At 30.9% G+C, this 27,448-nt stretch overlaps 1 protein-coding gene across 3 annotated transcripts; it reads right to left on the bottom strand.

Annotated features, from left to right (window-relative positions):
• Positions 1-307: 307 nt before the first annotated feature.
• Positions 308-23,495, bottom strand: LOC111909257 (serine carboxypeptidase-like 10). Of its 3 annotated transcripts, none has more exons than XM_023905045.3 (14): positions 23,269-23,495; positions 22,979-23,124; positions 19,027-19,103; positions 5,932-6,054; positions 5,544-5,646; positions 5,393-5,430; positions 5,198-5,299; positions 5,001-5,087; positions 4,749-4,904; positions 1,898-1,969; positions 1,607-1,758; positions 1,335-1,448; positions 1,181-1,235; positions 308-515 (listed from the first exon to the last, which is right to left on the bottom strand). In XM_023905045.3, exons 1-14 carry the CDS (start codon positions 23,490-23,492, stop codon positions 432-434), a joined length of 1,533 nt encoding a protein of 510 aa, XP_023760813.2. In that variant the 5' UTR covers positions 23,493-23,495; the 3' UTR covers positions 308-431. The 3 variants fall into 3 exon arrangements, 2 of the variants coding, with proteins under 2 accessions (XP_023760813.2, XP_052627443.1); XR_008232403.1 differs by having other exon boundaries at positions 431-515; positions 1,359-1,448; XM_052771483.1 differs by lacking the exons at positions 5,198-5,299; positions 5,393-5,430; positions 5,544-5,646.
• Between the last annotated feature and the right edge of the window lie 3,953 nt (positions 23,496-27,448).

Raw genomic sequence — 27,448 nt, 5'->3', positions numbered from 1 at the left:
CTCAACTTTACTTACTAGATTCTAAGCATGACTCACTACATTGATTTAGTTTTTAGGTTACTAGCAGATTACTAGTAATATTAAAGATTGAGAAGTCTAAGGACATCTAGAAGACACTCTTTAGTGTATGTAGTATTGTTTAACTAAAACACTATTTTTTATTTACACTCTCGTTCTAAACTATTTTGGAAATTTAAAGTTTAGGCCATATTCAACAATTAAAACTCTAAAATCGTTTTGAAAATTAAATTAAAATATCGCACCTGAGGGGTGTTTCATATTACGTAGGCATTATTACCAAGATATATTAATTTAATTGCAAAAGTTATTTATGATATAAATAAACACATTACAATATCAACTGATACTGAGAAAGTCTAAACATACAAACCAGTGCACAAAAACTAAGCATCAAACTCTATAATTGTTACTTACAAGTCTACACTATCAAACCACCTTATAAACATATTAAAGCATTCTTCCGGTCTATTCTCTGGACTCGTGTGACTTCCTCCCTTTAACAAAACAAAATGACCGACCATCATGATTATAACATTAAATGTTCCTTTGAGCTCATAGAATTTCAAAAGTTCAATTTAAAAGGGTTAGAAGTGTATTCTCAAGATAACAAATAGCCTAAGGCTTTGGTTCACAATTTTTATTATATTAAAAAGGCTTAGGTCATTTTTTGTCACTTAACTTTTGGTTTTGTGCTTATTTGGTCATTTAACTCTTTTTAAGTTTTAAAAGGTCATGACACTTTTGGCTTTGTGCTCATTTAGTCATTTAACTTTTGGTTTGATCACATTTAGTCACCTAACTTTTAAAATTGTGCTCAATTAGTCACTAAACTTTTAAATTTTTATTTAAAAGTTTAGTGACTAATTGAGCACAATTTTAAAAGTTAGGTGACTAAATAAATGAACACAAATCTAAAAGTTAAGTGACCAAACCAAAAATTAAGTGACTAAATGAGCACAAAGTCAAAAGTTTGATAACCTTTTAAAACATAAAAGTAGTTTTACCAAATGAACACAAAATCAAAAGTTTAGTGACCAAAAATCACCTAAACCCATATTAAAAAATTGTAAAAATATTTACAAAGTCAAATATTATAGTATTCATGAGACAGGATCGAGCATCACCAAGTGAGAAGGAAGTTTCAGGGATGATTACTCACCTTTACCGTAGCGAATGTTAATTTATAGTCGTGGTTTGAGAATTTCATTGTATATCTGCAATGAATGAGATAATAGAATATCATCATAAATTACTATTTTTAATATTTATATTGATTATAACAATTCATGTGCTCCTAGTAAACCATAACTAACCCGGCTACTTGTTCATCAACATACCACGGTCTCCAATACTCCACGAGTAACAAATTTATCGATTCAATCCATTTTAACGTAGAAAAATGTGGAACACGCAAATCATGATCTCCACTGCTCAAACAAAAACAACAAAGAAACAAAATATTATTAATTTTTGTTTGCCTTCAAGCTCCCTAAATACCATATGTATACATAAATATAAGAGACCAGGAGCCAACTTGAAAGAGAGATTATATAAAAAAATATTGGGAGGACGCATAACTAACTACCTATATACCAAAGCACGACAATTTTTATGAGAAAATTCTTGATGATAAGCAACGGTACTCATGATATTGAACTTGTAACTAACTTTCGCAAGCAAACCATCTGCATATGTCAAGCTCTGATTGCATGACACCCATTTAATTTCATTAAGTTCCTGTAGTCATACATTTATTGTCGTAAGAGTCGAATTTGCATTGTTTTTTGAAAAAGATTATTATAAATAGTTAATGATATGTTGATATTTGATAAAGGATGTTCATGGGGTGTTTATTTAACAACACCCAGTCACAAACCTCACTAACATGAAGAGCCTCTTTTACGTCTCTCCTACTAGCCCATGCCTCGATGTATGCAGACTTGTAGTTCTGTAAAAAATTATACTTAGTTTTAACATAAAAATTATAGTTGTAAAATTCTAAATATAAAAAACTATAATACATCAGAAAGATGAAATCATTAAAAAACAATAATTTTTCTCATGTATGATAAAACGAAAAACAAAAATCATGGATTTTATACTTGCATTCAAAATAATTTTGATAACAATGAGTTAATTATAATTACGATTAAAAATTTCTATGTGATTATTAATTGTAATTAAAAAATGAATCCCTAGAATATGATTTAATGATAGTCAATTCTAAAGGAATGCCACTTATTTTTTTTGTTGCAAGTCATAAACAAGGCTTGGAGTTAAAAAGATGACAAAAACTTGTTATTCTCATAGTAGTCAATCTCACATGATATAAGTGGTGCTCAGCGTTTTCTAACCACCAAGAAGGATTTTATATTCTATAAGATCATATCTTCATCAAAATGTAAGTGTCATTATTCAAGAATGACATTTGAATCTCAACCGGTCAAGAAGAAATTTGCATAAAAATGTTGTGTATTTTCCTTCAAGATTTTTTTTGATCTTATTCTTTAAGAATGAAAAATAGATATTGTTAATCTTTTTATGATTTTTAGTCTTTTGATATGCATGATTTCATTGTAATTATTTCATATGTTATTAGTTTAAATAATTTTGGTGTATATTATATTTAGCCAATAATGGATTTTTAAAAAACAATTAATTTCATATTTATTATCATATTCTTTCAGAATGAACATTGGACTCATAATTTTTTTTTGTCTAAATACATGAATTAATCGAATCATTTACCCACTAAAATCATATTATTTAAATTTATATAATTAATTATCTCTAAAACTCAGAATTTTTATTTTTTAAATACAAATTCAATAACTAAAACACTACAATGACAATTATGTTATTATATGGTACATGGTATTCCACTTTAATAGCATAGACTATCAAATCATAGTCATTTAATATTTTCATCAATTGGTTCATGATTATTCTTATGAGTACACAATAGATGACATCCACAGTGTATATATATATATATATATATATATATATATATATATATATATATATATATATATATATATATATATATATATATAATGTTAGGTTATTGTGTTCTAACTATCTATTGTGTGCATATATGATTGATTCTGGACCAATCATTTTAGTTATTTTAAGAAAGTAATTAATGCATATTATATGTTATAGATACAATGAATGTTAATTAAATCTTCAGCATTTAATATGCATTAATTACTTTCTTAAAATAACTGAAATGATTGGTCCGGAATCAATTCTACATGCACATAATAGATAGTGGAAACATTTGAACCTAGCTCTATACGGTGGGTTAGGTTATTGTGTTCTAACTATCTATTGTGCTCATGTAAGATTGATTCTGGACCAATCATTTTAGTTATTTTAAGAAAGTAATTAATGCATATTACATGTTAAAGATATAATGAATATTAATTAAATCTTCAGCATTTAATATGTAATAATTACTTTCTTAAAATAACTAAAATGATTGGTTCAGAATCAATTCAACATGTACACAATAGATAGTAGAAATATTTAAACCTGACTCTATATGGTGGGTTAGGTTATTGTGTTCTAACTATACATTCTGTGCATGTTGGATTGATTCTGGACCAATCATTTTAGTTATTCTAGGAAAGTAATTAATGCATATTAAATATTAAAGATATAATGAATACTAATTAAATCTTTAGCATTTAATATGAATTAATTACTTTCTTAAAATAACTAAATTAATTGGTCTACAATCACTTCTATATGCACACAATAGATAATAGAAACATTTGAACCTAACTCTATAAGGTGGGTTAGATTATTGTATTTTAACTATCTATTGTGTGCATGTTGAATTGATTCTTGACAAATCATTTTAGTTATTTTAAAAAAGTAATTAATGCATATTACATGTTAAAAATATAATGAACTAGTTTATAACCTGTGGGAACCACGGTTAGAAAATTAATTAAACTTTCTAAATAAAAACTCAAAAGTATTAATTAATAATTTTAAATAACTTATTAATTAAAAGATATTTTTTAGTTATTTATAAAATTATAATCGTTGATTCAAATAAATACGTAAAATATATATCATCTTATAAATTGTATAAATTTTATTTTATTATAATTGGTATAAATTTTATTTTATTTTTATTCTAATATTATTAATTTAATGTAATTAAAATGTGATTTAAATTTTGAAATTTGAAATTTGAAATGGAGAATTAATAAATTGACAAGTGTCATGATATTAATTACAATGCCTAACATGGTGACACATGGCAAAAGAACTACTCTTTTATTAGTATAAGGATATATATATATATATATATATATATATATATATATATATATATATATATATATATATATATTTGACTTCTTAATATGAAATTATTTATTTAATAAACCATCAAATTATTTATTTTGTAATTATTTTTTTAATGGATAATTCATATTTTATTCTTCTACTCTTAAATATATATTTTAGATCACCTTTCACATTTCCAACATATAATACATAAACCTTGTACATTTGAAGGTAGCATGAATTTATTTTGAATTTCAACGCACTAATTATTTTAAACCAACGTTGCATATGATGATTTCCCAAAGTAACGTAGCTTTGAAGTTCAGATATATATAAAATGCAAGTATGATGAACATTTTTCTCAAATAAAGGAATAGCAAGGGAAGCGTATAATTCACAAAGGAAGGGTGAGAGAATAATACACAAAGCCATTGTGTCTGAACATCGTCTGATGACCAAATATAAATAGAGGTCTTATCAAGAGATCTTAGGCCTATTCTGAGGTGCTCAGATTTTGAGGTATTTGAACGATCACAAAAAGGATATAAAATGTTGTCCACACTAATTCTTTCAATGCACTGCAAATTCAAAATAACAAAGCACTAAATTCAATGAAATTGTGGGTGCACATTGTAAGTTAATAGCCCAAGTAAAAATCTAGGTTAATTATGTACCTCGTGTACCACTTGAAGATCCTGTATGCAACGATTGTTGTTTGGATCTACATATTGGTACTCTCCGTGACAATTTTGTTTAACAGACTGTAAAATTACAGAACTACATTAATTCCCGGACATTAGGAACTTTATAAACAAGAAATTTTTTAGCACATAATGTATTAGCCACAACTTGTTAGTACTTAACTATTTACCTCATATATTTTATCCGATATGAGTGCCATACGATGAACTTGTTCGATTTTCGCATTAGAGGAATCATGCTTGTCTGTTAAAGGATTACCAAGAATGTACCCCTATGTTGGAAAACCATATATCAATTTCATTACCGAAACTTATATAGGGATATAAACATATAGGAAAGTTGGACTAATCTAAATAACTTGTACTTTGAAGTTGATGTGTGGTTCTTCTCCACCTTCATTACCTACAAAATATGGAAAATAAGCTAAAAGTTCAAGTATCCCGACATGATCTCTCTAATATGCTACATATATCCTGAAAATAATGTTATATATATCCTGAAAATAATATATATACCGTTATATATTTCCTGAATAGTCATTGGTACTGATATGCCACCATAGGAATCACCACCAAGATATAAGGGATTTTTGACAAATTTAGAATGATCCACAAGCCACTAATCAGATCGACATAAAAAACAAACATTGGTCTTAGTTTTTTTTTTATCTAAAGCATATAGATTACAATCCACTCTTAATGCTTGAATGACGTAAAATAAATAATTAATTTTTTCATGTATAAAATAGTGAGTTATAAAATTAATAACCAATCCATTTTCAAGGACAAAAATGGACAATGTGTGTATGTATTCAAATATGTAGATACATGGTTGTATTAACCGGAGATATGTTGATTAAAATTAACGGAAAATATAGATATTTTCTTTCAAAAATTATCTTACCTTCCTTATAAATTGGTGTATATGTATTGGTGTTAAAGTATCGTTTGTTATGTAACCTTCGGGGGATTTTGCATATGAGAATCCAGATCCAGCAGGTTCATCAAGAAATAGGATGTTGGCTACCTGATTTCATTATATAAAACATATTGTAAATCTTACAAAGAAAAAACCAGGCTTACGTATTTATAGAGAACACTAGGGACAAAATCTTAAATCCATGGCAAAAAAACAAGTCATCTCTAATTTATGTGTTTTATTTCTATATCAACTCAAATTCCACCAACACTACATCAATCCAATCATCATCATGATGGCCTGAAATATCTTTGTGTCCTCAACTAGATAATTCTCAACATGTGTTCAAGAAAATGAAGGTTTCTTTTATAGTTAAGTGGTGACATAGTTTGGATTATGGATTGGATATACAAAAGGTAAAAATACAAAAAGACTTGAACTTCACTAGGATGCAATCACCATCCAAACAAATACTTTGAACTTCACTATTTTACTTCAACAATATTAAGAATACTCAGAGAGAAAAGAGGAAAACGATAGAGAGCAGACTAGATCCTTAAGAAGGCAATAATGAAGGGAGTCTTTCATCCCAAGAAAGTCAACATGGGATAAGACAAGGCGTCATTGATCAGTTTTGTTCTTCAAAGTTTTCATGACGACAATTCAAGTCAACCCCTTGGGATTATAGAAGGTGGACCAACACAACCCACTAAATCCTTTTCTAATAACTTAAAAACCTGGGATTGGAGCCCACCATGATTAATGACCCATTATCGAGGATTTGTCTTTTACACCCCATATTCAACTGATAATGCTTAGGAATTTTCTACTCAAATTGAGGATTATGTGGAAAAAAGCGATTACGATTATCTTATCCCCATGGAATATGACACCAATTTTGATGGTGAATTGATTTTCGTTAAATGTAAATCTAGTGATTGTTTCCTTATTGCCATGGCTTCGCGCATGTCTGGCAAAATTCTACTATATATGATTGCCTTGCATGCGAAGGCTTTTTGCGAACCATTGTCGTATAATTCTACTCCTTAATAGCCCCAGACTTTGGCCCTTCACCCTTCAGCTTCTTTAACTAATTTTGGCTCGGATTTGCTGATTTGGAGACTCTCATTACTCATGAGTGGGTGAAATAAAGAAATAGTCTGAATGTGTTTACAAAGTGGAAATGCTTTCGAGAAAATTAAGGGATTTAAAATAGTTCATAAGCTCTTTGGCGTAAGAACATGAATTATAATCAAAAGTCAATCATAAAAACCATAAAGATTATTTAAAATATGTTGCCATTTATCTTATTGCCGAAAATTGTTCTCCTGGTGATGCCATAATATGAGAGAAATTGGATTTCATAATATGAGAGATTGGATTTCATTTCTCATATTCAAGATTACGAAACCATGAGGTTACATGGCATTAGGAAACATATGAGGTTTAAATAGACTATCGAAGGGAATGAGAACTCATGTTATTTATGTGATGCCATCAACTTCAACTTGAAAACGTCTCACGTTAATGGCCTCAATATAAATTGGAGTTAGGGATCTATTAGACTACATTTATTTGTTAATTATCTCCACTATATAATGAGCATAACCCCATGTCTTTGATATGGAGATTCATTTACACATGGTATCAGAGCCAATTCTTCCTTTCTCTCCCTCGTTAAACTTTTGATTCCTCCTCTCCTCTTCTCTTCTTTTCGGTTTTCTTCTTCCTCTCTCACACCGGAGTTCCATCACCACCATCGCCTCATCATTTCAACATCCAACCCCAATGATACCACCATTCCCATGAACACCATCCTTCACCTCATCATAGTCCGCCTCTCCCACTTTTCTAAAATACATACAAATTAAATGCATCCAAAGAAATCAAATTCGTTTCCTTCTTAAAAAAAACAACTGCAAGTATGTATATAATATTAAATTTCAATCTTTTTTATAACTTTTTTTTTTAACTTAACATAACAAAAGAAAGAAAAATGAGATATAAAATTATAACGCTAAAAAAAATCCCAAACAATATTAAATATTTGATACGAGTGAATATAAATTTACAAAAAAAAAAATGCTTTAGACTTTAGACTATACGTTTACTTTAAAGTTTTATTATTATTATGAAATAAAATAAAAATAAAAGTTGTATATTCAACCAATATAATAATAAAATATTAGGGATAAATAATGTTATTTATAATTAATATATATTAAAAAAGATTATTAATAATAAAATTATAAGTTATAAATAAAATATATTTAATTATGATTAACAACCCAAATTGATTTGACTAATTACTAGATTAAGCTTTTTCACGGAAACCACGATAAGTAAAACCCCTAAGGTTTTTCTAGCACCACCCTTATCAACGAACAAAGACTTACATAAGAGGTAGAAACATCTTTGACGACCTTCTTGTTGAGGAAACCACTCCATAGACAAAGAAAAAAAAATCATCTTTCACGTGGACTTTAATAAGACTATTTGACAAATTTATTTATTTATTTATTTATTTATTTTTTTAATTTTAGAATGTGATAAATCTTATGGGTTTTGTTGTTAAATGGAAATCTTGGGTATTTTCATTTATTTCTATCACAAAAGTTTTCGTTCATGATAAGTACAATCCCATAAAACAATTCTCTATAGAAAAAAGAAGTTCATCAAGGAGGTCCACTTTCTTCATTATCACGATTAAAAGGTCTCAAGATTTTTTATTTTATTTTATTTATTTATTTATTTTTTTTTAAATTTGAAGTAAATTCTACTGTTTTTTTAATAACGAAACTTTTTAATTGTCATCGTACAATGAGTGAGATAGCAAACAGGCAACAAGTTGTGCCGCTAAGCCTTTTTGAATGGTAAAGCTAATTCTTTTAAAGACTACATCCGAAGATCTAGGGGATATAACATTACTATGCATGATTCGTTGTACTCTTTTAATAAGCTCTACCGCATTCGGTGCGAGGAAACCAAACGTATCAAATGCAAATGGTATGAACACGTGTTGATTTTCTAGGCACGATCTCTCATGTTTGGTGACTTTGTCTGTGGCTGCTTTTAAAGCAGCATGTCCCGCTGTGAAACCCCCAGCCCTCAGGCCCACGAGAGGGGATACCCCTGTAAGATCCACACATGCGTGTTTCCCTCCGACCCATCCAAAAATCAAAATGTCAGTCGGTCTGAGGGTTGACCTTCCTTCTGTCAGGTCAGTCAAGAAATTAACAGGTGCCTCTTTCTTAGCGGAAACCCCGACACGCTTAAATATGTCAAACAAGACATCCCTAACCATATCGTGTCTGTATTTGAACCCCGAGAGTTCTTTACAGTGAACTGCATGCTCCCCAAAAGAGTCCAAACATGCATTGCGACACACATGACATATCTCGTCAGTTGGGAAAATAGGAATCATGAGTCGATATTTGAGAATAGAACGATACTCCACGGGAGACATGTGTTGGTCAAGCCCATCTATAGGGATAGCCAGAAGAAAATCTTGAGCATGTGGTGCACATAAGCACTGGAAAACCGCTTTCTGCCGAGCCGTTATGTAAAAATGCACTTCCATATCTTGGACAATTTTATGAAAAAAGGCACTCGCCAATGTATTCTGGGATTTGGGGGGGGGGGGGGGGGGGGGCGGTGTCTTTAGTAGTAAAATTGTTAAGGTCAAAATCTGGAAGCTTGTTGCGAAGGGATGACAAGGCACAATCATAATCAGAATCCATACCATGTATACCGCTATCCTGTAAGATGTTGTCTTGAAATACCCAAGATTGGGCCCTTGAGGCAACAAAAGCATAGGAGGTAGCCTCTACAGCCGAGTATAAACCCAAACCCCCAAACCTAATGGGTAAGGAAGCAATTCACCATTGTATGTCACCAAAGAAAGGGCCCTTACAAACCACAATGTCCTCAATCACCCCGTGCAATCCATTGTCAAAGAATATTGCCGCCTCCTCCATGTGAACGGGTTGGCACGTCCTCAACCCAAAGAAAAGCTTAGCAATACCCATACAAGACCGAAGAAGAAGGAGCCCACTCTGGGGGTCAGACAATTGTGGAAGAAGGCGCATCAAATTCACAGCGTTTTCGGCTCTCTTTATGGCTAGGTTGCGAATTGTTAGGGTGCAAAGTCACTCTTGGATGTAGTGTTTTAGGCTTACTCTCTTGTATGTGTAAATGGGTTGAGTCTTTCCTATAAATAGGAAGTGAGTGACTCCCATTATGAAAGGAACCATTTGGAGTGTTAGACTAGAGAGAGAATTTGTATACAAGACCCATTTGTATAATCTTTCTAGATCTAATATGAGCTTACATAGATTTATTTACTCCTTGTGTTCTTGATTTGTATGATGAATCACTAGATCTTTCCTAATTCCGCACATGCCATCATAATCAACACCACTACAATTGGTATCAGAGCGGGTGTTCTTGAATCTCATCAAGAATTGATCCTTGATGGCTATTTTGATTTGGTGATTCTTTTTCTTCATTGATCTTCGTGTTTAGAGAGTGTTTTTGTGTTCTAGAAGTCGAATTTTTCTTTGATTTGATCCATAATTCGACTTTCTCTCTCTAGAATACTTGTTTGTATCACTTTATCTCTCTAGAAAACCCATTCAAAATCACTTTCTCTCTCTAGAAAATTTCAAGTTCTTGTAATCATGGAGAAATGGATGATACGTAGGAATGATTTTCAAAGTGAATGCTCATTTGAATATCTTCTTTATGGCTTAACTGTTGGATTGATAAGTGAATGTGATATTGTTGTAAATGGAAAAAAGAATGAAGTTGGAGAATTAATTAGTTGTCCAATTTTTCGAACCAAACATTTGTTTGATCGTTTGATTACAACATATCAAAAGAGACGAAGAAATAGAAGAGATGGAGAAGTCATAAAAGGAATTTCTCGTGCCGAATGCAAATATGGAAGCAATAAACTTGAATATTATGCAGATTGTCGTGAAGCTCGGGATGGTGTTCATGATGATGATGATGATGTTCAAGAAACAGGAGTTCAATGTGATGTTCTTGATGTTCAAGAAAAAGGAGTTCAAGTTGATTCTCAAGATGAAAAAGTTTTTTGCTCAATTGGAGTTCAAACCGATGATATTTTGTGTTCTTGTGATTCATTTGAATGAATGATTCCTTATAGGAAGCCGGTGGTTCAAGAAATTCACAAATATCAAACTCCAAAAGATTTGATTCAAACTCAAAATGTTCATGTTGTTGAAAGTGGGTTTGTTCATGAAGTCAAGTCTTCAAGATGCAAAAAGATGAGAAAGAAAAAGAAGAAGAAGATGAATCGAAAGAACAAGCGGGTTTACTCACAAAAATCGTCATATGTTGTGAAGCCAAAATCCGTGAAGCAAATTTGGGTTCCAAAGCAACAATCTCCAAGTGTTGAATTGAATTTGAAGTCAAAACTCAAATGTGTTGGTGGTTCTTTTGAAGATGTTCTTGGTTTGATGAAGAACACGAAGAACACGAAGAACGAGTTGTACATCTCGCATGGTGGGTGGTACAATGTTCGATTTAGAGATTTTCTCATTCTGACAAAAGAACCAAGATCTTCCAAATTTGATTCGTTTGTTGAAAACTGAACTCGATTCGTCAAAAAGGTATCTCAAATTCTCAAATGGATTCCAAAACATCCATGATTTCGATTCGTACTTTGCGTTTTTCATTTTTGATCGATTTGCTTCATTGGATCTAATCTGTTTCAAACCTCATTGATGATCCAATTAATTTTTGTCTAGATCAAAACCAAAATTAAACTCAGATTTTTTTAATTTCGAATACTGTTCATTCATTCAGCTATTTTGGAAATGTTTTTAATTTCGAAGCCCAGCCCAACTTCAATTTTTTTTGATTAATTGTTTTCAAGCCCAATCTATATTCATATCCGAGTTTTCAATGGAATAAGCCCACAGATCTTTAAAAATCATTCAATCGCAATTGATGTTCGTATTCCGACTTGTACTCATGCCTTTCTTACTTGTACCATCGTATCGTCTTGTTTAATCATGATCGATGTTCTTGAGTTTCAATTTCGTTTCAATTTTTTTTAATCGATTGATGTTTTTCATGACTCTGAACTTGTGAATCGGTTATGATTTCTTCAATTTCATACCGATGAGGATCAAGTTTGGCTAAGAAATCGACAAACAAATCCTTGATTTTGAAGAACCGAATCAAGAATACATATGTATGTCGATGATTGGTTTTGGATTTTGAATGATTTCGAAGGGCTGTACTTGAATGTCGATTGATGATCGATTTCGTTTGATTTCTTCAAGTCGTTCTCATCTGATTTGGAAGTCAATTCGTCATGAACGAATGTCAATGTTTAAACGAATCGATTTTGATTTGTGACTGTAAAGTGACGATTGACGGGTTTGAATCAATAGTTGAGTTCTGAGAAATCGGATGCTTGATCTAAGACAATGTGCAAAGGGTCAAGGTTTGAGATGCTATCAACGTTAGTGGTCGACTGATTGTGGACGAGATTTCAAAAGATTGAGCGTCCCAGTGTTTGATTTTTGATCGATTAGGAAGACTAGATTTCGAATAATTTTGGAATCGATGGGTTTTAAAAGCGACTGATCGATGATTTTGGGAAGATGATTTTGTATGAACAAAAGCAGTGAATTCGTTAAATAGGTGTGTTTGATCAAGTAATGAAGGGGATGGTATTTGGTTTTGATAAATTGAGAAGGTGTTCGTGTAATCAATTTTCGAAGGGTGTATATGGTTGAATGTACGAAGAGTGAAGAACTGTATGAATATGATTTTGATTTCGAAGGATAAAGGCTGTGAGAACAAATGATCTGGAAATCGAAGGTTGATTTTAGATTCGAAGGGTTAAGAATCGATTTGGGAAGAGAAGTCTTGTAAAACGAGATCTGTGATTTTGGAATTGGGGCATACGATCGATTTTGAAGTCGATTTTCAAAGGGTTGGTGAGTCACAGTTGATGATGTAGCTTCGAAGGTCTGGATCGATGATCAATGGATCGGTTATTGATATTGGTATTGTCGATGATTGATTGGAAACAGATGACGAAAAATCGAACAATTGGATAATTTGATTTTGATGTTGTTTGCATCGGGATTCAATTGTAGACAGTCTGATTCAGAGAGACGATTAAGAGATTACTGTACATTCAGACTCTTCGTATGCTTCGCATTCGTGTGTTTGTGTATTGATGAAGGATTCGAAGGGTTCCTGGAACGAAGACCTATAATAATAATAAAAAAAATAAAAAATAAAAAAAAACGAAGGGGTGTTTGGATTTAGATTCGAAGGTTGTTTGTGACTTGAACAAAAGGGAATGTTTGATTTTGATTAAAGCAAAACAATCGAAGGGTATTTTGAGTATACATATGAAGTAAAGAAGGATTATGATTCGAAGGGTATGTGGTAAATGAACGAAAACGAGAAATCATAAATTCGAAGGGTTGGTTTAATGTTGAATATTCGAAGGGTATATTCTGAATTTTCGAAGGGGGTATTTTGAAAATTTACGAAGACTTTTACTGTTCAGTCTTCGTATCCTTGTACTTCGTGAATTGGAGTTGGGGTCTTCGAAAGAAGTGAGCAAATGACAAAGTTTCGAAAACAGCCCCTGAACCTTCGATTTGTTGACACTTCGAAAATTAACACATGTTTCGAATGTTTGACACTTTTCGCCCAAATTTGAAATCTTTTGGAAGCTTCGAATTTTTGGGAATCTTCGTATGTTTGGAACACAAAGAGCAGAATTTTCAAAAATGGTCCCTGAAACTTCGAATTTTTGGCAGTTTTCACCCAAATTCGAAAAAGGACTATTTTTTGCTGAAAATTGAAGATTGTGCATTTCTGGTCCCTGCAGTTTGTGCAAATTGACGCTTTCTACCCAGATTTGAAAAAGGGGGAGAGTTTTGCATATTTGGTTGTTTTGGACGCAACGGGTCCCTGCAAGTTTCAGAAAGTGACAATTTCTACCCGGATTTTGAAAAATCTTGCAACTTTCACCCAAAAAGTCAAAATTTTTCATAAATTGAAAATTTTTTGTGACTTTTTCGTGATTGTTTTTCCGTGCAAGATTTTTGGTGATTCATTTTTGGTACACATCAAGGGGGAGTATTGTGAAGATTATTCCTCGGGCGCTTCTCATCCTTAGTGGGTTTTATAATCATTTTTTGATTATAAAAAGGGGGAGAATGATGGGTATTCGAAGCTTCTCGGGTTTGTCGAATATTCATTTGCAGATTTGAAGACCGGTGTTACTTCGAGGGGGAGTTTGGTCTTAATCGCGCTAGCTCGTTGGAGATTAAAGTCGGACATCCAATCCTAACTTTGAGGGGGAGAATGTTAGGGTGCAAAGTCACTCTTGGATGTAGTGTTTTAGGCTTACTCTCTTGTATGTGTAAATGGGTTGAGTCTTTCCTATAAATAGGAAGTGAGTGACTCCCATTATGAAAGGAACCATTTGGAGTGTTAGACTAAAGAGAGAATTTGTATACAAGACCCATTTGTATAATCTTTCTAGATCTAATATGAGCTTACACAGATTTATTTACTCCTTGTGTTCTTGATTTGTATGATGAATCACTAGATCTTTTCTAATTCCGCACATGCCATCATAATCAACACCACTACACGAATGAAACTAGCATCTCTACTAACAGCTCCCCCAAGAAGTTTCACCCCCAAAGGCGACCTCCCGATGTCCGCCGGAAATAACCCCTCCCATAACTTGCTACCATCACACGAGGGCCAAAAGAGCTTGGTTTTCTTGATATTCAGCTGAAGGCCCAATTTTGGACCAGTCACCGTAATGATGTCCAATGCTTTGGCCACCTCCTCCGAATCTCCGATAAGTGGGCCATCATCCAAGTACCATGCATGGAGCAGAAGATTGAAATTGTCTCTAATCTTATGCAAGAGCGGGTGCAACACAATGGCAAAGAGAAGTGGTCCCAAGGGGTCTCCTTGTTGAACCCCAGTAGAAGACCTGATATGTGTGTTGCCTAGATATAACCTTGCTGCTTGACCATATATGAATTCTACCCACAAGGAAATAGAGGGACACCCCAGTCTGACCTTATGAAGTAATGCAGATCTGTCAACAAGGTTAAAGGCATTAGAGAAGTCCACAGTAAGCATGGAGAGAGATTTGTCATCGTGGTGCTCACTCAACAACCTATTGGCGCTATGCAAAATGGCCTCAGCGCCACCCGACACCCTGACTCCGAACTGAAAATCATTGAGATATTTGGCCATTTCTTTACCAACCCCTTTCATGGCCAACTTGGAAACCAAACGTCTCCATATAGTACCTACTGCAATAGGTCGTATTCCCTTGTCAGGTTTTAAGAGCGGCGTGAGAGGAGCAGAGGCAACAAATTCTGCCAAGCTTGAAGGGCATCTTCCCCCTAGCCATAGATTAACCACAGAAGTAATAACACGCAGGAGGTCTTTGGATATAGCCGAACCTTCTCCACAAAGGGAATCTAAAATGTGTTGAGCTCTCAACCCGTCCCTCCCATACGAGGTACCTTTAGGGAAGGATTTAATTCCCCCAAGGACATTGTCAACATCCACAACCAGGGGAGGTTCTGAAAATATGGTGTTAGGCATGGAAGGCAGTGGCTTGTATGGATGCTTATCCTCCAATGTCTTCGTGGTATCACCCCCAAATGGAGCAACCCCCGAAGAACATAAAACTTTCACCGCTGCTGTAAAATGTCCATCGGCAACCTTACGAAGACATTGTCTGGCATTGGTGCTGCCCGGAGTTCTTTTCTCTTGAATGTACTCTTCTTTTTTATCTTGTTGCTCCAGTCTTGCATTGTCAACTAAGTTTTTAACTAGCTTGGTTATCAATGATGCTATAAACAATAACATATAAAAGGGTATCTCTCTCCTCAACAACATGCTTATTCATCCCATCTTTCACTATGTGAATGATGCCTTATTCCTTTGGAGAATTGTTTAAAGAGAACATGATAAATCTTATAAGGGTCTTAGGTGTTTATTTCTTGAATTCGACCTCAAAATGAACCTTATTAAAGGTAAAGGCATGGGAACTTTTCTTAACTTGACAGTTTAAAACATGGAAATTGGTTGAGTTGTGCCATAAATTCCTTTCTTTTCTTCGACATTGTTCTCTTGGTAGGTGCGAAGATGAGGATAGTTTCATATTGGAACCCTATTGTGTGTTGGGTTAATCGGATTTAAGTCTAGGGAAATTTAAGGAACTTTACATTTTTTTTTTTAATTTTGTTTCCCAGTTGTGGAATATGAATCAAAGTCTTTTTATTTTATTTTTTTAGAGGTTCATTAGGTATTTAATTCCATAAGCATAAAATTAGGAGCATGCATTGTTTTTTTTAATGCAATTTCCATTACTTCTTTTGTTTAACTTTCAGAGCAAGTAATTAAAAGTTTTTTTTTCACCTATTTTCTTTCCTATGTTTCGTTTCCTCCATGCATATAAGAAAGTGTTCTAGTTTATTTTTAATGCACTTGGTATCAGAGCAGTTTCATTGAAGGGGTGTGATTCGATTTTGATCACAAGCAGACCTGATTTCTCTTGATCGGGCTTTTTCTAACTGGAGGTCAGTGATAAATATCACAGACATGAAGTCATCAAAAGTGGGTAGCCTTGATTTGCTTCTTTTTGCGGGTAACAAAAGACGATAAAGGTGGTTGTGACGTTGTCTTGTGGTTTGGTGGAAAAGTGCTCTCGGAACAAGCTTGATTAAAGAGGTCGGGGTTGTCAAAAGAGAGAATAAGATATCGATTGTTAAAGGAGGTTTGATGTCGTATAAAGTTCCAATTTTGACTCCAACGAATTATACTGTGTGGGCAGTCAATGTCAAGGCGATTATGGATGCACACGACATATGGGAGACAGTTGAACCGAGAGCATCATGTGTAGCATCGAATTCAAAGAAGTTAAAATAAGCTCTTGCTTTTTTGTTTCAAGCGATACCCGAAGACATGGTGTTGAAAATGGCGAGTGACATCGACCCAAAACAAGTGTGGGATGGGCTAAAAACATGGTATTTAGGTGTGGATTCGGTGAGAACGACTCCACGTGCAACCTTAAAAAATGAGCTTGAAGGTTTTCTCATGAAGAAAGGTGAAACGGTAAATGATTTGTGACAAAGTCATCCAGTTTAGCCTTAAAATCAAAGACTCTTGGATATATTCTTGAAGAAGTGGGATTTGCTGAAAAGGTTACTAAACTCGATGCCTAAGTCGTTTCTTCAAATTGTGATTTCAATATAGCAATGTTTCGGGTTGGAATCGATGTTATTCGATGAAGCCGTTAGAAGATTGAAGGAATACAAGGAATGTATAAAAGGAATCGGGAAAGTGGTGGGAATCAAGGTGGGTTGATGTTGGCTAGGGAAGAAAAATCACATATTTTTAAGCACTATGGCAATAGAGGTTTAAATCGGGATAACTTTGGACATAGTTGGGGAAGAGGTTGTTCGTCCGGGAAAAGTCGAGATGGCAAGGAACGTGTCCGGGATAAAAGTCACATTAAATGTTACAAATATGGTTAGTTTGATCAATATAGCAACAAGTGTCCTAAATTGGAGAAACAATGGGCAAATCTACTTGAAGAGGAACCAACACTACTGTGAACAAGTGGTATCGTCAATCCGATTAAAGGGGTGAGTGTTGGGTTAATCGAATTTAAGTCTAAGGGGCATTTTAGGAAATTTTCTTTTATTAGTTTTGTTTCCCAGTTTTAGAATATGAGTTAAAATCTTTTTGTTATATTATTTTAGAGATTCATTAGGTATCTAATTTCTTTAGTATAAAAGTAAGATCATGCATCGTTTTTAATGCAATTTCCTGTACTTTTTTTTACTTCGAGAGCAAGTAATTCAAAAAAAAAATTCTTCACCTATTTTCTTTCCACTATTTTGTTTCCTCCCTACATATAATAATTTGGTTTATTTTTATTACATCGTGGAGAAGTTTCAATCCAAATTGTTTAGGTGGAACACCCAACAACCATCGTTTGGCGATAGTTTAAACTTGTGTAAAAGTGTTCTTGATTGACTTAGAACCTACTTGTTCTCCCTTATTAAGGTGCTGAACGAAGTTGCAAAAACTTGAGAGTATCCGAAATCAAATTTTTAGGACAGCTCAGATGATAGAAAAAAAGTTATTTGAATTGCTTGCATAATGGTTTTAAATATCAAGAAAAGGTTGTTCTCGCAATAGGGAGACTCTAAGGATTTAATATTTCTTTATTGCAAAATGATGGTGGTGGTTCTATACAACAATTGGTTAATTTCGAAATATTATATCATTGCACATGGCTTGGGGAGGGATAGATCAATGTCCTGTAAAAGAGGAACGTGGAGAAAAATCAATCATTTTCACACTTACTTTTAATTATATGAATTTGGTTATTCTTTCTATGTTTTATGTCCGAAACAGCAAACTAGATGGATTGGAAACAATGGTACAAGTTTCTAGGTCTCATCCGTAAGCATATTACGGATCGAAGACATTCTACTAGACTAAAGTACTTGCAACACTATCTGGAATCACATTGCACCTAGAAAGGTAAACATATAACTTCGCATGTTCGGCTGAGTGGTCTACAAACATGTTTAAACCTAGAGTCATTAAACAAACCTCCTTTACCCCCCCCCCCCCCCCCGCATGCCTTTATGTTTTTTTTCCATGAATCGCAGACACACTTATTTCTAGAATATCCTAAATTCATTGCGCTCCAAGGGATTTTGTATCAGTAGTGGAGATAACAAGTGGGTCAATCAAGGATTTATTTTAGGGTGGGACACTAGGGTTTCCATGTCACAAGATCATACATGCTATCACCAATTCACCATTAATCTCATGGCCATGTTCAGGGTTATGTGGAGACTCCTCAACGAGGTTTTCTTCAATTCCAAGTTCATGAATAGTAAAGAAATTTATTGGTCAAATTCATGTAACCATTGCCTCGAATACACGCAATTCTAGCCTATCCCTTGCTATTTTTGAATAAGGGTTCTTTTGTTGTTAAAAAATAATGTAACAATTACATACCTTCGTCAAACTATGAGTGCTTAACTCGAGCATTTGGTTCTCCAAACTGGAATTTATGTAGTTGATAGTGATCGGACCTATGCACAGATTCATCAATAAGTATAATCTTACAAAAATAAATTGCTAATATATATATATATATATATATATATATATATATATATATATATATATATATATCACAATAAGTCTTATTAAATTCGAATATCATTGATATAATCCGAAAAGAAAAATTGAGGCGATAATGAGTTGTGAATTGTACAATTAATATTTTATTAATCCAAACTAAATGTTTTCCAAAAAAAAATTACAAAATTAGAGTCGTTTTAAAGAACTTTTTAAAAATTAGTGTAAAAAAATATGTTGTTTAAGAAATGTCTCGACAATCTCTTCCAAAGGACTTCTTAATTGTTACAACTTAGATCGTTTAGTTTTTAATTTAAGAAAAAAGTCTCAAATTAATTTTGTTTTTACGAAAAAACATTAATTACCGGTAAAAATGACGATTTGATCATTTTTTCCAGTTACCTAACCTGTTTCATTATTTATCCGGTTCTATTAAAGTCTCATTATGTAACATATATTTTACCGGTTTCTTTGGTAACCTGGAGGTCTAGTCATTAAATTAGTTGATAAGATGAATACGATAGATTATATAATGTTATATTTACCATAAAATTTAATATCCATCTCATTGGCCGATTTATGATTATATAACCAGATCAGTAATGAAACTTATAAAACATTTTTTTGGAAGAAAGGACGAGAAATGAGTTGATGAGATGAATATACTAGGTTGCATAAGATTAGATAGCCCATTTGAAATTTCTTGTAAACTTAGAAAATGACTAAATTGTTAGTTTATGTAATTATTGTAGTCTTTGTTGGATGTATTTTATATTCCAAAAAATATGCAATACATTAGGATATCAAGTTTTTGGTAAACATAACATTATGTAACTCAATATATTTATCTCATTAACTCATTTATTGACTAAACGCCTGATCAACAGTGAAACCGATAATATGTATGTTATAGGGAGAAAAATACCAAATCATCACTTAAGTTTAGTTTGAGATTTATTCATAAATTATGTTAAAATAATGAAACTTTTACTATTAATATATTCAAGTCACACAAAAAAAACTATTACTATTAATTGTTTTATCGTTTTGTGTGCATTGTGTGGTGGATCAAACTTGCCAACATATAAAATTGTGAGACCAAACCTATAAATTTTCTAATATGTAAAGACTATTTTTGTAACTTTTTAAACACATATATTGTTTCTGTAAAAAAATATGCAATGACATTTTCTATAAATAAAGGGGATAAGTTTTGTAATTTGTTTAAACACATCGACTGTTTCGGTAGAAAAAAATACACAATGACATTTTTTTTAAATTAAGGAGACGATTCTAGTAATTTATTTTCTATAAATGGGTCAGACTTGTTAACATATAAAAATCATAGACAACTGACCGATTTTGTAAAAAAAAAACGTTTAGTGACCATCTCTGTAAATTAAAAATTACAAAGACTAAATCTACCAAAATATAAAACATTTGTTGCGGGGAGTAAATCTACAAAATTATAAAACCTTTGTGTCAAACTCCAAATCCTATCTATTTTAAGATAGTGACAAATGTAATTAAATTTAATTTAAATTTGATTGAGAAGTTAAATTTTTAAATTTGTCATCATCTTAAATAGGTAGAAGAAAAGTAGGAACAAAATATAAGAGATATTTAATCTCTCTCTCTCTCTTTCTCTCTCTCTCTCTCTCTCTCTCTCTCTCTCCCTCTATATATATATATATATATATATATATATATATATATATATATATAATAATAATAATAATAATAATAATAATAATAAAAATCTTTTTATCACATGTCATATTTTTTTACTTTGACACATGTCATTTTGTGGGAGTTTTAGAATTTTTATTTACATTTGTTATTTTTTGGGATTTCTGTTTTCTTAAAATAAAATTCCATAAAACTCTAAAATATTATATAAGGAAAGAAAATCATTATATTAATTTGATTATAAAATCTCATAAATGTTCCAAACTATTTGATTTCGTTTATAAATGTTCCAACAGTTTAGAATCTGTTCTATAAAAGTATTACTTTAGAAAATATTTAATATTTATATTATTGATATTAAAATTTTATTTTAATACAGTTCAAATACAATTTGATACCTTTACAAAAGTATAGAATTATTTTGTAGAAGCATAAATACTTTTTTTTTTTGTGTTTTTTAAAAGTATATTTTTTTAAAGTATGAATACGTTTTTTCGAAGTATATATATATATATATATATATATATATATATATATATATATATATATATATATATATATATGTGTGTGTGTGTGTGTGTGTGTATGTGTAGAAACATATTAATATTTCTTAAAGTATAAAAGTATGTATTTACGCTTTTATAAAATGTATATATTTCTAAATACATAAAGCTTTGTATTTATACTTCTAAAAATATATTTTTACGTTTTAAATTGTATAGTAAGGTAAAAAAACATATATATAAAGAAATAATATTTTTTAAATGTAAATAAAATGTTTTATAAAGTATTTTTCATATATAAATAGTTTTTCTGCATGTATACGTACAAAATTTATAAACATAAAGATTTTATTGCTAATATTATTGCATGGTAACTTTGAAACCTATAATAAAGGGTAACATTGGAAAATTAGACGATGCGGTATGTGTCTCGTTGTGGCTGAGGTGGACGCCAAAAACGGCGTTGCATCTCGTTGTACACCGGCCTGCTTGATCGTTATGTTGCTTCTCGTGGTAACGACCACCTACAGCAACGGCGTCTTCTTCTTCTTTCTTCCTCTGCTTTTCTTCACCTTAACAGGGCATAAAATGAAAACACCATCCCCTAATCTCGTTGTGGAGAGAAGATGATGATGTGGATGCGTTGTGGGTTGGGTATGGGTGTTGCCCATACCCAATGCTCTTAGAATAAAGACTTACAAAGTTCATGTTTTAACACACTCGAAAATGATGTTAGGATAAAACCGTTTTTTGTAACATAACAATTTTGATGTCAACACCCTGAGTACAAAATACAATCACTTATTTGTTGAATTCATAGTGTATTGTCGAATTCAACATTCGTATTCAGTGTCAGTGGAGCACTACCCAAAATTATTATCATTTTTTTTAGCTTGGAGCACTACCCAAAATTATATATCATTTTTTTTAGCTTGGAGCACTACCCAAAACCTTACGTATCTACTCTAATAAATGAATGTTTTTTTTGTCACATGTCATTTTCTCTTTCATTTGGACACATGATATTTTCTAGAATTTTTAAATTTTGTATTTTCCACCTGTCATTTTATTGTATTTTTCATTTATTAAATTAAAATTATATATTTAATATATAAGGTAATATATATGTAAGGTATTTATTAGAAAGAGTTTATATATGTAATGTATTCAATACATTAAAGCCACATTAATTTTAATAATTCAAAATTTTTCTCATTTTTCTTATAAATTCAATTTTTCAAATTGTTAAAATTTAATATTTAATTTTTTTTAATTAAACTCATATAATACATGGGTCTCACACATAGTGAAAGAAGAAACGAAGAGCATCTAAAATAAAGCTCTAAAACTAGGACCTTTTTTATTCCAAAGCTTTATCACGTTGTTTGTAAATTTACAAGCTCCGTTGTAGATATTTTGTATATTTTTAATACAATTTTATTTAGTTACTTAGTAGACCTATTATGAACCATAAATATGCTTTGTGAAAAAACCTTGCATATTTTGTCTGTTTGTTAAGTTTGTTGTTTTATTTTATGTGGTCATGACAACTGAAAAAACTTATTGAAATAGATGCATTATCAGGAATGCTCTAAAGGCAGCTTTACTAATAAAACTGGAGACAATAGATATACCTATCTGAAGCAGAATAGAAGTGAGAACACCACAACCAGGCCCTCCTCTGACCCAAAGTAAGAGAGGGTCGTTTTCCGGGCTCCTTTCCGACTCAAAGAAATAGTAAAAGTACTGTACGTCATCATTTTTCCCTACCGAAATGTAACTTAAAGCACATTTTTTGACAATTAGTATAACCATTATAATAAAAAAAGCATAATAATAATAATAATAATAATAATAAACAAACAAACAAACAATATGGATTAAATAAAACATATAAATTCAATTACAATGAGAATGACTATACCCAGTTTCAAATAGGAAAGGAAGATCACCAGGAAAACCTGGAAGCGTTTTAACCAGATACCCTGACTTAGTTACCTCTAAAGAAACTACCACCATAAACAAGCCAAACAACATCACATTGTTGGACTTACGAAGGAAGTGCCAAGGTTGAATATGATATTGAGATCTAGCTTTCATGTTTCGTCTAAGAAAAAAAGAGAGATATGCTAAGCAAATAATGTGCATGCATCCTCCTTATCATTATATATATATAATTGTAAAATGATTATTTTAAAACGTGAACTTTGACAAAAAAACGTTTTTATTTTCAAAATATCAAATCTTGTGCAATACAACTTTTATATATATATATATATATATATATATATATATATATATATATATATATATATATATATATATATATATATATATATATATATATATATATATATATATATATATCTTACATACTTATAAAGCTTGCATTTTCCCTTAAATCTCATACATTTGAAACCCCCACAATAATTTGCTAAAACCTCATGCATTTGAAACTCTCACACTTTTTTACCTTTTTAATAACTAATCACATATAATGAATGATAATTCATATGAGATAAATCACATTAAAAATTTAAAACACTCCATGAACCTCATATTTCAAAGGCTAAATATATTCAATTTTTAAAAATACCATACAAAAAATCAAGAGATAAATCCATACAACTTTTTGCTTTTTTTTTTCCAACCACTAAGCAATTAAAAAGAATACGTTGAACAGTTTAAATATTCATGAGTTGCATTAGATTAAACAAGTATTAAAAGAATGGAATCAAGGATTAAAGTTTTATTCCAATATAAAGAAGATATAATTTTTTATTATCATTCCATGAAAAAAAAAGTTACATAAAACAAAACTTGGTCTTATTATTGCTACCAGAAAATTTTGAAATATGTTGTTATATATAAACATTTACCTCTTCTTTCACATGTGTGCGACATTATATTACAATATTTTTACTAACATTAATAAAGCGTGGAGTATTAATTTTCAAATATAATTTGAAATATTACCTTTAATAAGACTAGGTATATATATATATTAACGGAATAATTATTTTGAATTGTTTATTAGTATAAAATATTTGTAAATCTAAAAATATTTACCCACATTGCGTCTTTAATACTCCACATTAAAAAAAAACATTTGTATATATTGGGTAGATTAATATTGTAACCTCCTATTGTTAGTTAAGAATATTAAATAAGTATTTAATTACTCATAGAACAACAAGAAACTATTATTTGGCTCTTTAGTTACGCCGTCTTAAAAATAATCGTAGCTCATGAGTAACTAAGCTTAATTGGTATTAAAAGCATTAAAGGCCACAAATGCTATACAACAAGTAAATATGAAAAATAATTTATATACTTATAAAGCTTGCATTTTCTATTAAATCTCAGCATTTGAAACCCCCACAATAATTTGCTAAAACCTCATGTATTTGAAACTCTCATACCTTTTTACATTCTTAATAACTAATCACACATAATGAATGATAATTCATATGAGATAAATCACATAAAAATTTTAAAACACTCCATGAACCTCATATTTCAAAGGCTAAATATATTCAATTTTTAAAAATACCATACAAAAAATCAAGAGATAAATCCATACAACTTTTTGCCTTTTTTTTCCAACCACTAAGCAATTAAAAAAAATACGTTGAACAGTTTAAATATTCATAAGTTGCATTAGATTAAACAAGTATTAAAAGAATGGAATCAAGGATTAAAGTTTTATCCCAATATAAAGAAGATATAATTTTTTATCATCATTCCATGAAAAAAAAAGTTACATAAAACAAAACTTGGTCTTATTATTGCTAAAATTTTGAAATATGTAGTTATATATAAACATTTACCTCTTCTTTCACATGTGTGCGACATTATATTACAATATTTTTACTAATATTAATAAAGTGTGGAGTATTAATTTTCAAGTATAATTTGAAATATTACCTTTAATAAGACTAGGTATATATATATATTAACGAAATAATTATTTTGAATTGTTTATTAGTATAAAATATTTGTAAATCTAAAAATATTTACCCACATTGCGTCTTTAATACTCCACATAAAAAAAACATTTGTATATATTGGATAGATTAATATTGTAACCTCCTATTGTTAGTTAAGAATATTAAATAAGTATTTAATTACTCATAGAACAACAAGAAACTATTATTTGGCTCTTTAGTTACGCCGTCTTAAAAATAATCGTAGCTCATGAGTAACTAAGCTTAATTGATATTAAAAGCATTAAAGGCCACAAATGCTATACAACAAGTAAATGTGAAAAATAATATTTATTATCTCAATTACATCATAATTAATGTGTTGATAGTGGAAAACATAAAATTTTAGAAAACAATTCAAATATGATTAATATAAATAGTGAACTTCACTTACATAAAACAAACTACATTGGCACTCATAAGTTTCACCGATGGCATATACAAACATAAGTGACCTTAATTCATCCAAAAATGATTGAGTTATCAAAGTGCGATTGTGTAGGATGTGGGAAGCAGATCTGTATAGCTGAAATCTGTACAAATATATGTTTTTTTTTTAAATTTAACTTTAATGTTGATAAATTTAATATAATAATTCGTATACTAAGTTGATATAATATATTGATTGTTTTGAATTATATGATAATATATACATCTATTAAAACTGCATAATCTCAATCTTTTGAATGACCTCTACCCGCGGGTTACTCATGAATAAAATTAAATATAATATATGGTTTAATGTTATTTATAGTTGTTGTTATTGTTAATTAATTTTTTTAAATTTATTTTATTAACATTTTAACTTTTATCATTGTAATTATTTAAAACATCAAACAATTTTTTTTATGATTTTAAAGGTAACAATATAATCATTTATATAGAGTTGTTTTGAGGAAGGTGGGTTGATGTCAATGAATAATATTGTTCAAAATATTATGTCAATAACATAACCATTTTAAACATATATTTTTCAACATTTTAACAGTATATTTTGAACATACGCTGCGCAACGCGCGGGAATTCGTCTAGTATATATATATATATATATATATATATATATATATATATATATATATATATATATATATATCATTTGAAAACTCATAATTTCCCGAGTACCCGAGAACTAAAAGTGGACCGCCAGATTAAAAAAAATTAAGAGCTAAGATTGTTTATGGCACTTTTGTAAATAAATGAGAATAAAAACATGGGAGGGCATCTTAATAATATAACATAAGGGCATTCAGGGGATTTAGAAATTAGCCCAATTAAACATATCAGATCCTAGGATGCGTTTGGTACAGAGAAATGAAATTGCAACAGAGAATGGAAATGCAGAGAAAGAGAATTAAGCTAGAGAAAGAGAATTGATTACACTGTTTGGTAGAACTGAGAATCCACTAGAGAAATGTTGTTGAAAATCATTTCTCTTGTTTGGTTGTATTATGCAGTGAAATGGAAATATTTTATTACCTTGTTTATTTCTTTTTAAACAACACTTTTTTTTATTAAAGTTACAAATAGATCCAAAATAAAGAAATATTATCACACCACATAATAAATATAATATATCAACAAGAATAATGAAATAATAATAGAGTTGTTCAATCATTAAACATAATATCAACACCACATAAAGAAAATGAAGTTTACATAAAAACATGGAATAAATTAATTGTTGGCACGCCTTGCACTCCAATCAGTGAACATAGTATTAGCAAGAAGATCTTGACGGTCAGTCCATCCTTGCGATGTCTCTACGGTAGAAATAATGTTGTCATGTTCGTCTCCAAATTATGTATGATTAACAGGGATTTCTTGATCAAGGGGGTCTTCAGTCATGGTTGTACATATGAAATTATGCATCAAACAACATGCAATGATTATGCGTGGCATAGATTCTATTGGATGGTATGCATTATCACGTAAAATAGCCCATCTAGATTTGATCAATCCAAAACATCGTTCTATTACGTTCCTTGCCGATGAGTGTCTCATGTTATATAACTCTTTAGCATTTGTAGGTGGTCGAGACCAATCATTAAGATGGTAATGTTGTCCGCGATAAGGTGTTAAAAAACCTTCACCATTTGTATAACCCGCATCACAAAGGTA

Source organism: Lactuca sativa, chromosome 5, assembly GCF_002870075.4.
Source record: "Lactuca sativa cultivar Salinas chromosome 5, Lsat_Salinas_v11, whole genome shotgun sequence".
In the NCBI taxonomy this organism is placed as follows: Eukaryota; Viridiplantae; Streptophyta; class Magnoliopsida; order Asterales; family Asteraceae; genus Lactuca; species Lactuca sativa.
Note: the sequence above shows the minus strand (reverse complement) of the source record. Positions and strands in the feature narration are given on the sequence as shown.